Source organism: Gopherus flavomarginatus, chromosome 4, assembly GCF_025201925.1.
Source record: "Gopherus flavomarginatus isolate rGopFla2 chromosome 4, rGopFla2.mat.asm, whole genome shotgun sequence".
NCBI lineage: Eukaryota > Metazoa > Chordata > Testudines > Testudinidae > Gopherus > Gopherus flavomarginatus.
The window spans coordinates 60131024-60144880 of record NC_066620.1 but is presented as its reverse complement, the minus strand read 5'-3'; the positions used below and the strand labels follow the sequence as shown (position 1 = coordinate 60144880).

Here is a 13857-nt window from a genome sequence, read left to right as displayed (position 1 = left end):
CATCTTCTGTCCCACCCCTCCCCTTTAGGTCCAACCCCTCTAAAGGCAAAGGTGACCTTAAAACAAACTGACTATTGTTCAGTATAATCACTACTCTGCACAACAAGCTGCAGGATACAAAGGAGGGGAAATTACTGCTTATCTTCTAAAGCCATCCTCTGATTGCTTTGCCAAGTGAGAAAAGGATCAAACTGATAGGGTTTTGAACTCCACAGAAAGGAGAATTTTGCAGTGTTCTCAGTATGTTCCTGGCATTTGAGCAGCTAAGTACTGCCCAAATCTATAGAGCTTATCTCACTCATGAGAAGGAGGGAAGTACAGTCCCTAAACAGACACTGATCTTCACTAGAGGTGGGCCAGAACAAAAGCCCTGGGTCCATAAATGCCTGAAATTTGGGAGAGTTTGGATCTGAACTTTCTGGCTTGGGCTCACCTCTGATCTTGATAACCCTCAGATAGGATAAACTGGTAAAGCTCCACAGAAGTCAGTGGATTTATTCTGAGGCTACTTTTCACCAGCTGAGGATTTGGCCTATGGGTATAAGTGTTACACTTTTTGTTTAGAGTCCAATGGAATGTTTATTTTGTTCAGCCCAGTTGAATGTTTCTTTTATTGTATGAGGTATCGTGATGCGATGGTGACAGGCAAATTGTAAATGATAACAATAAGGGAAGGACAAGGAAGGTGAGAGAGTGAGGAGGAAAGGCAAGAAGGGAGAGATAAAAGGGGGAGTTATGTAGTAGGCAGTAAAGCATTACCACTGTATCTGCCAAAGCTGATTTCTCTTTGTACTTAATTTTCCCTAGGAAGCTAAACTCCCTTTCCTCAATAAAGGTCCGTCAGTGAATTTTGAAAAAACATCATTGTCTGGCTGGGCTTGACACGCTTTGTGAGACTAGAAGTCTGCGTGATCAAAGGGAAAGTTACTTTGCTATAGCCTGTCCTCTGAGGGCTGGTCTACACTGAAAAATCACACCCTGACAGAGATAGTTAAGACGACCTAAGCCCTGGTGTAGACAGTGCTAGGTCTATGGAAGAATTCCTCTGTTAATCTAGCTCATGCCTCTTGGGGAGATGGATTAACTACAACAATGGGAGAACTCCCGCAGTCGCTGTAGTGAGTGTCTACATTGAAGTGCCGCAGCCATGCCACTGCAGCCTTTAAGTGTAGACATAGCTGCAGATTGTCTACTTTGAACTTCAGTTTGGGGTCACGGGGAGCAGGATTGAGTAGATACAAGCTGCATAGCTGCAGGCCAGAGCAGTTGTACGCAGGATTGGTCATGCTCCAGCATATGAGAAGGAACCCACCAGCCAAATAAGTGAGCATCCATATTTCCAGACCAATATTCCCAACTTTACCACGATAACTGTTAACCATTTGAGCACAGCACACTGCCCATCTCTGATATCTCACCAATGAGCGCAATCCCTGGCTTTGTACTTCCCAAGCCAGCAGGTGCAGGGTGAACAAAGGAGTCAGCATTCTCAGACCCGGAAAAAAAAGGCAAATCTCACACTCTGCTTTTCTTCTCCCCTTCTCATCTGATCTGTTCCTTTTCCTTCCCCTCCTCCACTGGAGATGCTGCTCCTCCACCAACTGGCCCATCTCCCCAGTCCCATGGGTATAGTATCTGGCTACCTTGTGTCCTCCTCTTCCCTACATGTTCCTCTTCTGGAGTTGTCTGGCAGCTTCAGACCCACTGGTGGCTCAGGTTCCTGACTTAGGGGTGGCTTCTCGTTCTCCTCCTTTTATAGAGCAGTGGACTTTATCAAAGGCAGCTAGACTGGCCCCTCCTCCTAGTCTTTGGAGAGCCTGGAGACTTGTAGAAGCGGCTGGAAAGTAGGAGAAGGATCCAGCACCATGTAACCGGTCAGCTTCCTGCAGGCCACCAGCAAGTGCTCTGTGGATTGATTACACATGTCCCTGAAATACAGTTTGGGAACTGCTGCTCTAAAGCATCAGGGTCTCTCAGAAAATAAACAGGTTCTAATTATGTGGATGCAGCATGTTATTAGGATAAAATTACTGGAGGCCATTCCCAATTATTAATAGATCAGTGGTGTGAGTGTGCTTTAGTTTAGTTATTTGTAATGCTTGGAATGCTCTGAGGAGAGGAGGCAGAACACCAGTGTGGTTAAAGAAGGAAGAAATAGCAAAGAGAGTAAGGCACAGGCTGCAAAGCTAGTGGAGAAAGGTAATTCTCCCCATCCCACCTTACCGGTCTAGGCCGTGTCTCCCTCAGGAAGGATTTCAGGTCCCCTCCAGCCATAAGCTCCAGCAGGATGAAGCGTGGCAGCGCCTGCAAGCTGACTCCAATACAGCGCACGATGTTCTGGTGGTTGAACTTGCTGCAGAGAGAGCAAGACTAAACTGAAGGGCAGCTTTGAACCAAAAGGCACCTTGATGTGGAGAGTCAACTTGCCCTACCAGAGAAGTTGTTTTTCCAGAGGAAACAATGCATCTGAAGGGGTGCTGAGCCAGTCAAATGCAGGTATGGTCTGTGATGCTACCAAGTCTAAGGTATCACCATTGGTAGATCTAATTAGCAACACCACTACTTTGGAGACACTGGCCCCAGTTCTCTGTTAGTTTGTCTCTGTGCTTGGAATGGAGGATGGGGGCTTTCTGCCCCCTTTGCACTCCCTATATTCTGGGTCTGAGGATGGGCCCTGGGAAGCAGAGAACAGCCACAATTCACTGTGCTCTGGGCATGTGCCTTTCTCACCCACAACTTCTACCTCCCCTCTGACTTTCTATGCGTGGGACTAGGAGTAGGGTTGCTCCAGTAGCAATACACAGACGTAGGAGTCAGTTATGCAGCGGGTATTACCTTAGGTCCCAATGCCACCGCTTTCAATTCCCATTTGTGTCTCCAGCCTTAGTGGAATGGAAAATTGGCTGCCTGGGATCTGTAACTCTGTGTGGTCTTGGGAGAGCAAATTACTTAATGCCAACATTGTCAAAACTGTCCGCTAACTTTGAGCACCCAACCTAAGACAAGCAGGGCTGAATCTTCTCATGTGCTGAGCTCCAGGTGAATGGGGGAGGTAATTATGTTTGTAAAACTAGGGCCTCAATGTTCCAGGTTGTGCACCCAGACCTTAAAGCATCTAAATTCAATGGACTGTTTTAAGAATATTAGCATCAACCTTTCCGAGCCTCAGTTTCACCATCTGATTTTTAAAAAAGGGAGAATAGTGCCCACCTGCCATTGTCAAGCACTCTGATATCTTTGAGTGAAAAGTGCAGTATGATGATAAACACATCATCTCACAGAGCACTTTTCATCTTGTAGGACCTGTGCTTTGCCATGCATAGGTAACCAAGGGCTTATATAAGCTTTTATTAACACACCTGATAATAAGAGCTTCCATGAGGAAATCCAGCTCATCTTGCTCTGAACACATCTCTGGCAATGTCTGGAAGAGACCGGACAAGAAGAGAGAGAGAGGTTTTAGTCTCATGATTGTAGAATCCCAGAACAAACACAGTCTGCAGTGATCTCCTTCTCTCCACAAGAAACACTCACACCAAGCTAACTAACATGCCATTTTCAGACTGGGTTGTGAAGCCCTGTTGGCAGGCACAGGGGATTTGCAAATAGATCAGAACATTGGTCCATCAAACCCAGAACCCTCCTCCCGGCAGTGGCCTATAGCCAGATACTTCAGATGAAGAAGAAACACCTCATAATGCAAACAGTCAACTTCACAATGCTGTACATATTGGGGACTCTAACGTGTTGAGTGATATATAATGCCTAGACAGATTCTTTCTGGACCATTACAATCAGCTGGAAATCTACATCTGATGCTAGTCACCTCGATTTCAAGGATGACGTCAACGATCATAGTTTGTACTAACGGGTCTTTGCGTGACTCTTCAGACGAATTGGAGAGGAACAACAGACTGGCCGCAGAGCCGTTTGCCTAGTTGTGCTGATTGAGCTGCTTGCTGTTTTCGTGCTTGGCACTATGCTTCCAGCTACTCATCATGATTCTTCTCCAAATTGTGGACACCCACCCTTACGGCTGTGGCACCAGTTGCTCAAAGGTTGAGTCAGAAATGTTCGTTTTGGGGCAGATTTTGTTTGAGGGTGTCTTTGAAGCGTTTCATCTGCCCTCCATGCTTACGATTGCTGGAGCTTAATTGGGAATATGCAACTTGTTATAATAAATTGGTCTCAGTCATATGAATTACAGGGCCAATCCACCTAAGTGGGTGCTTGAGATGAAATGAGCTCCATACCAACCAAACCAGCTTTTGGCAGGAATTCCATATTAGAAACCCAGTCCTGCCATCTGATGCCCAGCAATCATCATCGGTGTCATAAATGGAAACTGTCTAGATTTTTATATGCCATTTATAACAGGTCCATGTTTTGCACCCACAGAGCAAAGTTTTGAGGACAACAGCATTATAGACTTTGATTTTTGTCTGTAGTCAGATTCCACGTTGCTTCCAGATTTGGTGATGGAGGTAATCATATGCAGCATTGGCTTTCTTAATTCATGTATCAACTTTGTGGTCAATTGTCACTTCATTGTCCAATGTGCTAGCGAGATAAGTAAACTGTTTGATGGCTTGGAGTGTGACACCTTTCAAGAGCATTGATGGGTCTTGATAAGGTTGTTGAGGAGCTGACTAGTACATAACCTGGCTTTTCATTTACTGACAGTGAGGCCAAAATTATGAGCCACCACAGCAAAGTGGTTTGTAAGATCTTGTAGAGTTGCTTCAGTGTGCGCCATCAAGACACAACCATTGGCATACAGCAGTTCTTGGTCCAATTCATCTATCAGCTTGGTGTTCGCATGTAAACAGGAAAGATGGAAGAGCTTATCAGTGCAGGAGCATATTAACATGCTATTTCAAGACCTACAAAGAACTTTCTATAACATCGCAGCAAAGAATAGACCAACAAGTCTAGGAGTGAGAACACATCCTTGCTTTACCTTGTTTATGATTGGAAATGGATCTGTTACATCACCATCAATACTAACTTCTTCAGCCATGCCTTCATGGAATTGCTGAGTGATGTTAATAAATTTGTCTGGACATCCAAATTTAGCGAGCAATTTCCAGATGGCAGTGTGGTTGACCATGTTGAATGCCTTAATTAGATCAAGAAACGCAATGTACAAAAGTTGGTGTGGTTTGTGACATTTTTTTCTGTAATTGTTGAATAAGGAAAATCATGTCAACAGTGCTCCTTTAAGCACAAAAAGCCACACTAACTCAGATAGAACATTGTCAACGACTGGGTCAGGAGTTAGTTCAGGAGGATCCATGCAAGAATCTTGCTGGCCACAGACAACAAAGAGATACCGCAGTAGCTACCACGGTCACTCTTTGAGTCTTCATGCTTATAGACAGTGACAACGTTGGCATCTTTCAGTTATTGTGATATGAAGCCAGACATGTAACAAAAATTCAAAAATCCTGTCAATGAGATTTCCTCCATGCTTGAAAACTTCAGTTGGAATGGCATTAGGATAAGGAGATTTGTTATTTTTCATTACTTCAACAGCTTTCAGCGCCTTGGCACATATGGGTGGACTGGCAAATTCATAAGATGTGGGCAATTTGTGGACATTATCCAGTGATTCATGAGAAACGGTACAAAATGATTAAGTAGTTCACTCAAATGTTCATGCCATTGTTGGTAGATGGTGATGAGAGATTCACCATCAGCACTTGTTAGTGGCGTCAAAGCAGATTGGGTAGGACTGTACGCAGCTTTGACCGCTTTACAGAAACCTTTGGAGTCATATTTATCTGCTAGGGTGTGTACAGTCAAACACATATTTTGCATTTGGCAGAGTTTGCGCTGGAGTGTGCTGCAAGCTGCCTCGTATCTGGCCTTTTTCGACTCCGAGTGGGTCAGCTATGAGCATGGCACGCGCTTGTCGCTTGACATCAAAGACATTTGATATTTCAGGATCATTGTTGTCACACCACTCTGCATGATAGCATTTCGTATTCCCAATGCAATCCAGAACAGTGTTACAAATCGTGTTACACAGAGATACTCATTCGGCAGATATGTCATCACTGATCATTGGAAGAATTTCTAAGAAAGTAATTAGAGGTTCTTTTATATGGTCTAACACCCTCACACACTAACGAGTATATCAACCCAATGGACAGGAATGTTACCATCCCATAGTGACCCCTCTGGTTGTGTGAAGCATGGTTTTGGTTGGGACTGAAGGGGAGGCTTGCTCAGCCCTTTCACGATGAGAAGATGATGGCTCTGAAGCAGAGACTTGATGATCAGGATAGTTTAGAGGGAGGAGGATGCAGTGGGGCTCCCCAAAGGTGTAAATGAACCCCCAAGGAAAGAAGGGATGAGAGAAAGGATATACACGCCTCTTGTTGTGCATATGGTCCTTTCTGCTGAGCTGCACGATAATGGAGCAGACATGGAAGTGCATGCCACCTCCATACATCAGCACTGCTGCACATCAGTTACACACAGCAGAGGGCATCATGCTGCAGAACTGAAACAATAAGCTGGCTTCCCAGGCAATAAGCTACCTTCCCAAACCGAGAGGATGCAAGTCACCACAGTTCATTAGTGGCTTTTTATAAATTGTAACAGCTGAATAATTATTGACTCAGTGCACTGGGCTCTAGTATCCCCGTTGCTGGAGCTCATCATTACCAGCTATGTGTTAGCTTCACTTACAGCAATGTCAGACATCGCACAGAACATGGTCAGATGCAAGCTGACAGCTTGGAAATAAAGTTCTCTGTAATGCATTTTCTCATTTAGATAAGGTTGAGTCAGCTGGATTAATTTCTCAGAGATTCTGAAAATGAACAATCTTGTTGATGGACATGATGCCTGCAGCACCAGAAGAGACTATGGGAGCCTGGCTAGTGATCAGGGTAGGGGCCTGTGAACAATGCAACATCGCCCATGGCAAAGACAAGGCACTGGACCAGGGAGTCAGCAGATCATGTACAACAGGCATAGTGATACCTACTGTCCTTTTTAAAGGGCTTTGAGATCTATGGATGAGAAATGCTATGTAAAATCTAGGTATTAGAACTCCGCCCAAGTGACCCTAGGGAAATCATCTTACCTGTTTTGTGCCTCAGTGTCCCCAACTGCAAAACAGGGACAATACACACCTATCTTCCAGCGGTGTTGTGAGGCTTAGTTTATCAATGGTTTTTATAATGCTCTGAGGCCCCTGGATGAAAGGTGCACAAAGTGTTACTATTGTGATTATTCACATATTGTCACTTACCTTCACAGCCACCTGCAAGGGACTGGGGTCACTGGGGATTCCCACCACCTGACCTTCATATACTTCGCCAAAGGCTCCATGGCCTAAACCCCTGGATAAACCAAAAAGATAAGGAGGTTTTAATGCAGAGCATGCACACTGTAATGTTCTGATCACAGGAAACAGAACATGGGTATAGCTTCTATGACAGTAAAATATGAGGAACTGAAACTTCAGTTTTGGCCATGCTATTGGTAGCACTCTGCACAGCCATTTGTGAGAGCATGACTTCATTTCCAATCTCAATTTTGTCTATCTTTGACCTACAATGTTAAAAGTGCTAGGGGAGGTGGCCCTCAGAAGTAACAGCTTGTGGATCTTTAATGTATAATAACCCATTTCCACGTCACTGATAACTTGGAGGAAAGTGATTTTGAATGCTTATGGATCAATGTCCTAACGGATAGAGAATAAGATGGGGTAAAAGACGGTTACTCACCTTTGTAACTGTTGTTCTTCGAGATGTGTTGCTCATATCCATTCCACTGAGGTGTGCGCGCCGCGCGTGCACGTTCGTCTGAAACTTTTTATCCTAGCAACTCCAGTGGGCCAACAGGTCGCGCCCTAGAGTGGCGCCGCCATGGCGCTCGATATATACCCCTGCCGGCCCACCCACTCCTCAGTTCCTTCTTGCCGGCTACTCCGACAGTGGGGAAGGAGGGCGGGTGTGGAATGGATATGAGCAACACATCTCGAAGAACAACAGTTACAAAGGTGAGTAACCGTCTTTTCTTCTTCGAGTGATTGCTCATATCCATTCCAGTTAGGTGAAACCCAAGCCTTACCTAGGCGGTGGGGTCGGAGTGAGAAGTCGCGGCATGGAGCACTGCAGAGCCAAAGGCCGCGTCATCTCTGGACTGCTGGACCAGGGCGTAGTGGGAAGCAAAGGTGTGGACCAATGACCAGGTCGCTGCCTGACAGATCTCTTGGATGGGTACGTGGGCGAGGAAAGCCAGCAATGAAGCCTGCGCCCTGGTAGAGTGTGCAGTCACACGGCCCGTAGGGACGTGAGCCAAGTCATAGCAGGTCCTGATACAGGACGTTACCCACGAGGATATTCTCTGTGAGGAAATGGGAAGCCCCTTGATTCGGTCCGCTACTGCCACGAAAAGCTGGGGGGATTTGCAGAATGGTTTGGTCCTCTCCACATAAAACGCGAGAGCCCGACGGACATCAAGCGAGTGGAGTTGTTGCTCCCTGCGTGACGAATGAGGCTTCGGGAAAAAGACGGGGAGGAAGATCTCCTGGTTGACATGAAAGGCTGAGACCACCTTGGGGAGAAAGGCAGGGTGCGGTCTCAGCTGTACCTTATCTTTATGGAAGACCGTATACGGGGGATCTACCGTGAGGGCCCGGAGTTCCGACACCCATCTAGCTGAGGTGATGGCCACTAGAAAGGCAGTCTTCCAGGAGAGATAGAGCAGGGAGCAAGTCGCTAACGGCTCAAAAGGAGGGCCCATGAGCCAAGCCAGAACCAGGTTGAGATCCCAGGTAGGGGCAGGGAGTCGGACGTTGGGGTAAAGACGTTCTAGTCCCTTCAGGAATCTAGTCACCATCGGGTGAGCGAAAACCGAGCGGCCATCCCCACCCGGATGAAAGGTGGAGATAGCCGCCAGGTGAACCCGAAGGGATGATATCACCAGGCCCTGTTGCTTGAGGGACCAGATGTAGTCCAAAATATTGGCGACAGAAACCTCCATAGGGAGGAAACCCCTGTCCGTGCACCAACAAGAGAAACGCTTCCACTTGGCCGAATACGTCGCTCTGGTGGAAGGCTTCCTGCTGCCCAGGAGCACTTCACGTACCGGGGTAGAGCAGCGTAATTCGGATCTGGTCAGCCACGCAGGAGCCACGCCGCAAGGTGCAGCGACTGGAGGTCCGGGTGACAGAGTCTGCCGTGGTCCTGGGTGATCAGGTCCAGGTGAAGGGGCAGGGGGACTGGCTCGGCTATGGCCAGGTCCAGCAACATGGGGTACCAATGTTGCCTGGGCCACGCTGGAGCTATCATAATCACACGGGCCCTGTCCCTGCGCACCTTCAGAAGGACCTTGTGGACCAGCGGGAATGGAGGGAACGCGTAGAACAGGTAGGTCGTCCACGGGATAAGGAAGACGTCCGCTACCGACCCGGGCTCCCGGCCCTGAAAGGAGCAGAACGCCTGGCATTTCCTGTTCCCCCTGGATGCGAAGAGGTCCACCCGGGGACAACCCCACCTCTGGAAGAGTGAGAGGACGACGTCCGGGCGAAGGGACCACTCGTGTGAGAGGAAGGATCTGCTCAGGCGGTCTGCCAGCGTGTTCCGTACTCCGGGGAGGAAGGAAGCCGTGAGGTGAATGGAGTGGGCTATACAAAAGTCCCAGAGCCGCATCGCCTCCTGACATAGGGGAGAGGATCTCGTGCCGCCTCGAAGCTGATGGGAGAACGCTTGACAAGCAAGACGGACCGCTCTCAACTCCCGTATGTTGATGTGGAGGTCCACTTCCTGAGGGGACCACAGGCCCTGTGTCCTCAGGGTTCCCAGGTGGGCCCCCCAGCCCAGGTCTGAGGCATCCGTTGTTAGGGACACCGAGGGTTGGGGCGGATGAAATGGAAGCCCTGCACACACGACGGACTGGTCTAGCCACCACCGGAGGGAATCCAATACCCCCTGGGGGATGGTGATAACTGTGTCCAGCGAATGTCTGGTCGGCCGGTACTGCGCGATGAGCCAAGATTGGAGGGGTCTCATGCGGAGCCGCGCATAACCTGTCAAAAATGTGCAGTCTGCCATATGGCCTAAGAGGGTTAGGCATGTCCTTATAGAGGTCAGGGGGGCCGCCTGCAAGCGTTGAATGATGGCCAACAGAGACTGGAACCTGGGCAACGGCAGAAGGGCCCTGGCCAAGGTGGAGTCCAGAATGGCCCTGATGAACTCTATCCTCTGCATGGGGAGCAGAGTGGACTTGTCCACGTTGATAATGAGGCCCAAGGTAGCAAAGAGTCCGCTGATCCTGCGGATGTGGTTGTGGACCTGCAGCTCTGATGTGCCTCGAATCAGCCAGTCGTCGAGGGAAGGGAACACGTGAATGCGACTGCGCCGAAGATATGTGACGACGACTGCCATGCATTTCGTAAATACCCTCGGGGCCGTGGAGAGGCCAAACGGGAAGACCGCAAATTGGTAATGATGGCGGTCGACCACGAACCGAAGGAAACGTCTGTGTTGTGGCAATATGGCGATATGAAAGTAAGCGTCCTGCATGTCGAGGGCGGCGTACCAGTCTCCAGGATCCAGAGATGGGATAATGGTTCCCAGGGATACCATGCGGAACTTCAACTTCACCATATGTTTGTTGAGTTCCCGCAGGTCGAGGATAGGTCTGAGGCCTCCCTTGGCCTTGGGGATCAGGAAGTAGCGGGAATAAAACCCCTTGCCCTTCTCGTTCTCCGGAACCGCCTCTATGGCTCCTTTGTCGAGGAGCGTCTGCACCTCCTGGAGGAGGAATTGCTCGTGAGAGGGGTCCCTGAAGAGGGACGAGGGTGGGGGGCGGGAGGGAGGGTAAGACGTAAACTGCAGACGGTACCCCGTCTGCACAGTGCATAAGACCCAGCGGTCGGATGTTATTTGGGTCCACGCCTGGAGGAAAAACGAAAGGCGGTTGGAAAACAGGGGGGAAGGATCCGTGGGGGAAACTGGTACCGTGCCCTCGGGTGCACCTTCAAAACGAAGGTTTGGGCCCAGGTGGGGCTTTGGAGGAGCTCTGGTTCTGCCCCCCTTGGTTGCCCGACTGTCTGCGCCTGCCATTTCTGCCACGGCGCCTATTGAGGTCCTGACGTTGGCAGAACTGAGGGTACGGCCGGCGCTGCTGCTGTTGTTGCGGCCGGAAGGGTCTGCGCTGTGTCCCGGGCGTGTGCATCCCAAGGGAGTGCATGATGACCTGATTGTCCTTCAGGCTTTTTAGCCTGGGGTCTGTCTTCTCCGAGAACAGGCCCTGACCTTCGAACGGGAGGTCCTGGATGGTATATTGGAGCTCCGGTGGAAGGCCAGAAACCTGAAGCCAGGAGATGCGGCGCATTGTAACCCCCGAGGCGAGGGTTCGATGGGCCGAGTCCGCCACGTCCAAGGAGGCCTGCAACGAGGTTCTTGCAACCTTCTTGTCCTCGTCAAGGATTGCCGCAAATTCTTGACGCGCCTCCTGTGGCAACAGCTCCTTAAACTTATCCACTGCCACCCAAGAGTTAAAGGCGTAGCGGCTAAGGAGGGCTTGTTGGTTGGAAACCCTGAGCTGAAGGGCACCCGCCGAATAGACCTTGCGGCCTAGGAGGTCCATACGCCTCGCCTCCTTGGTCTTGGGTGCTGGGGCCTCTTGTCCGTGACGCTCCCTCTCGTTCACCGACTGCACTACGAGGGAGCACGGCGTCGGGTGCACATGGAGGTACTCATAGCCCCTGGAGGGAGCCATGTACTTACGCTCCACGCCTCGTGCAGCAGGAGGGATGGAGGCCAGCGACTGCCAGATCGTATTGGCGTTGGCCTGGATAGTCCTAATAAAGGGCAGTGCAACCCTGGTGGGAGCATCTGCGGAGAGGATGCTCACCACGGGATCTTCGATCTCGGAGACCTCCTCAGCTTGCAGGTTTAAATTCTGCGCAACGCGCCTGAGGAGGTCCTGGTGCGCCCTGAGGTCGAGTGGGAGAGGGCTGGTGGAAGATGTGCCTGCCACTGCCTCATCGGGAAAGGACGATGAGGAGACCCCTGGCAAAAGAGCGTCCATGGGGGGCTCTGTCTGAACCCGCACCTCTGACTCCGGAGGGAGCTCAGGGTCCTGCTGTTTGGGCCTGTCCTCCCCTTCCGGAGAGGGAGGGGGGAGAGACAGCGACGCCTCCGGCGCCCTGCGCCCAGCCGTTGCAGGCCAAGGAGGAAGTTGCTGGGGGCCCTGGGCTTGATGGTACGCCCAGGGTGTCCAGAACCCTCACTGCTGCGGTCCCTGGTCCTGCGGAGGAGGGTCCTGAAAAAGGGCCGCGTGTCTGTCTGTGTCCAGCGCATAAACACTGTCTGCCTGTGACGACACAGACAGCTGTCTGGAAGGCCATGGAGGGGCCGAACGTGGCTGGTAGGGATCCCTTAGTCCTGACGCCGAAGATGTTCTCGGTGCCAGGGACCGGTACCGGGAATCATACCGGTGCCGGGATCGGGACCGGTACCTGCCTCCGACTCGGTGCCGGGATCGGGACCGGTACCTGCCTCCGACTCAGTGCCGGGATCGGGACCGGGACCTGCCACCAGCTCGGTGCCGGTAGGTCGACCGGGGAGTTGATCGCCGATGGGAACGCCTCCTAGAGTCCCGGTGCCGGTAGCGGTGACTTGAACCAGACTGGGACTGCTTGGAGGATGACCGGCGCCGCAAGTGCGACCGGTACCGCCGAGGGGAGCGGTGCTGGGACTGCAAGCGGCGCCGGGAGCGAGAGCGCCCACGGCGACGGGACCTCAACAGCAATTGTGAGTCCTGAGACGGTGCTCTCATCGTCGGCTTGCCTCTGGACACAACCCGCACTGGGGATACCGGGGGTTGAGGCTGGGTTGGCTCTGTAAGAGCGATCAGGTCCCGTGCCGAAGCAAAAGTCTCTGGCGTTGATGGGACCAATAGCTCAACCCCAGATCTTATGGGGGAGCTAGGAGGGACTGGACTCGACGGACCCTCAGGGCCCGGAGTCGACGGGAACCCTGCTGGTGGTGCCGCGGCCGAGGTAGGTGCCGGGCGTTCCACTCGAGTCTGCCTGGATGGAGTCGCAGACTTCGAGGGCCTTGCTTTGGGTCCCGGTGCCGGGGAAGGACGATGCCGGGGTGTCTTTCCGGTGCTGGCGCGGTCCGGTGCCGGTGTAGAGGTGATGGTCTGTGAAGTTACCGGGTTGAGTGCTGCTTCCATAAGGAGAGTCCTTAATCTCTGGTCCCTCTCCTTTTTTGTCCTAGGCTTAAAAGCCTTGCAAATGCGGCACTTGTCTGAAATGTGCGATTCCCCCAGGCACTTTAGGCAAGCGTCATGGGGATCGCTGGTCGGCATCGGCTTCTTACAGGCCGCGCATTGTTTGAAGCCTGGCGAACCAGGCATGGGCCCAGTGCCGGGTGCCGGGAAGGGCTACGACCCAAACCCGCTAACAAGTATTTACAACTATTTACAAACAACAATTAACTGACTATACTTTACAACTAGTTACTACTAACTACAACTATGAACCGTAAAACAAAGGAGAGCTAGGGACGTGGAGGACAGCAATGCCGCGCTCCACAGTTCCAACGAACGACACGGCGGTAAGAAGGAACTGAGGAGCGGGTGGGCCGGCAGGGGTATATATCGAGTGCCATGGCGGCGCCACTCTAGGGGGCGACCTGCCGGCCCACTGGAGTTGCTAGGGTAAAAAGTTTCCGGCAAACGTGCACGCACGGCGCGCACACCTAACTGGAATGGATATGAGCAATCACTCGAAGAAGAATAGTAAGTGTCTGCTACTGAGCAGCAAATCGCACTAGGGAACAAGATGACGGGCTTCTTATATACCTATTTACAGTGTGTAGG

The 13857-nt window shown here is 50.9% G+C and overlaps 1 protein-coding gene across 1 annotated transcript in view; it reads right to left on the bottom strand.

The window, feature by feature from the left end:
- The window catches only part of ALK (ALK receptor tyrosine kinase), a 637574-nt gene that overhangs the window by 16803 nt on the left and 606914 nt on the right, over positions 1 to 13857 (bottom strand). Inside the window, exons 21-23 of the mRNA XM_050948434.1 lie at positions 7265 to 7355; positions 3360 to 3424; positions 2224 to 2353 (exon numbers count right to left, since the gene is read on the bottom strand). Of these exons, the coding sequence (XP_050804391.1) occupies positions 2224 to 2353; positions 3360 to 3424; positions 7265 to 7355 (286 nt within the window). The remainder of the gene's footprint in view (positions 1 to 2223; positions 2354 to 3359; positions 3425 to 7264; positions 7356 to 13857) is intronic.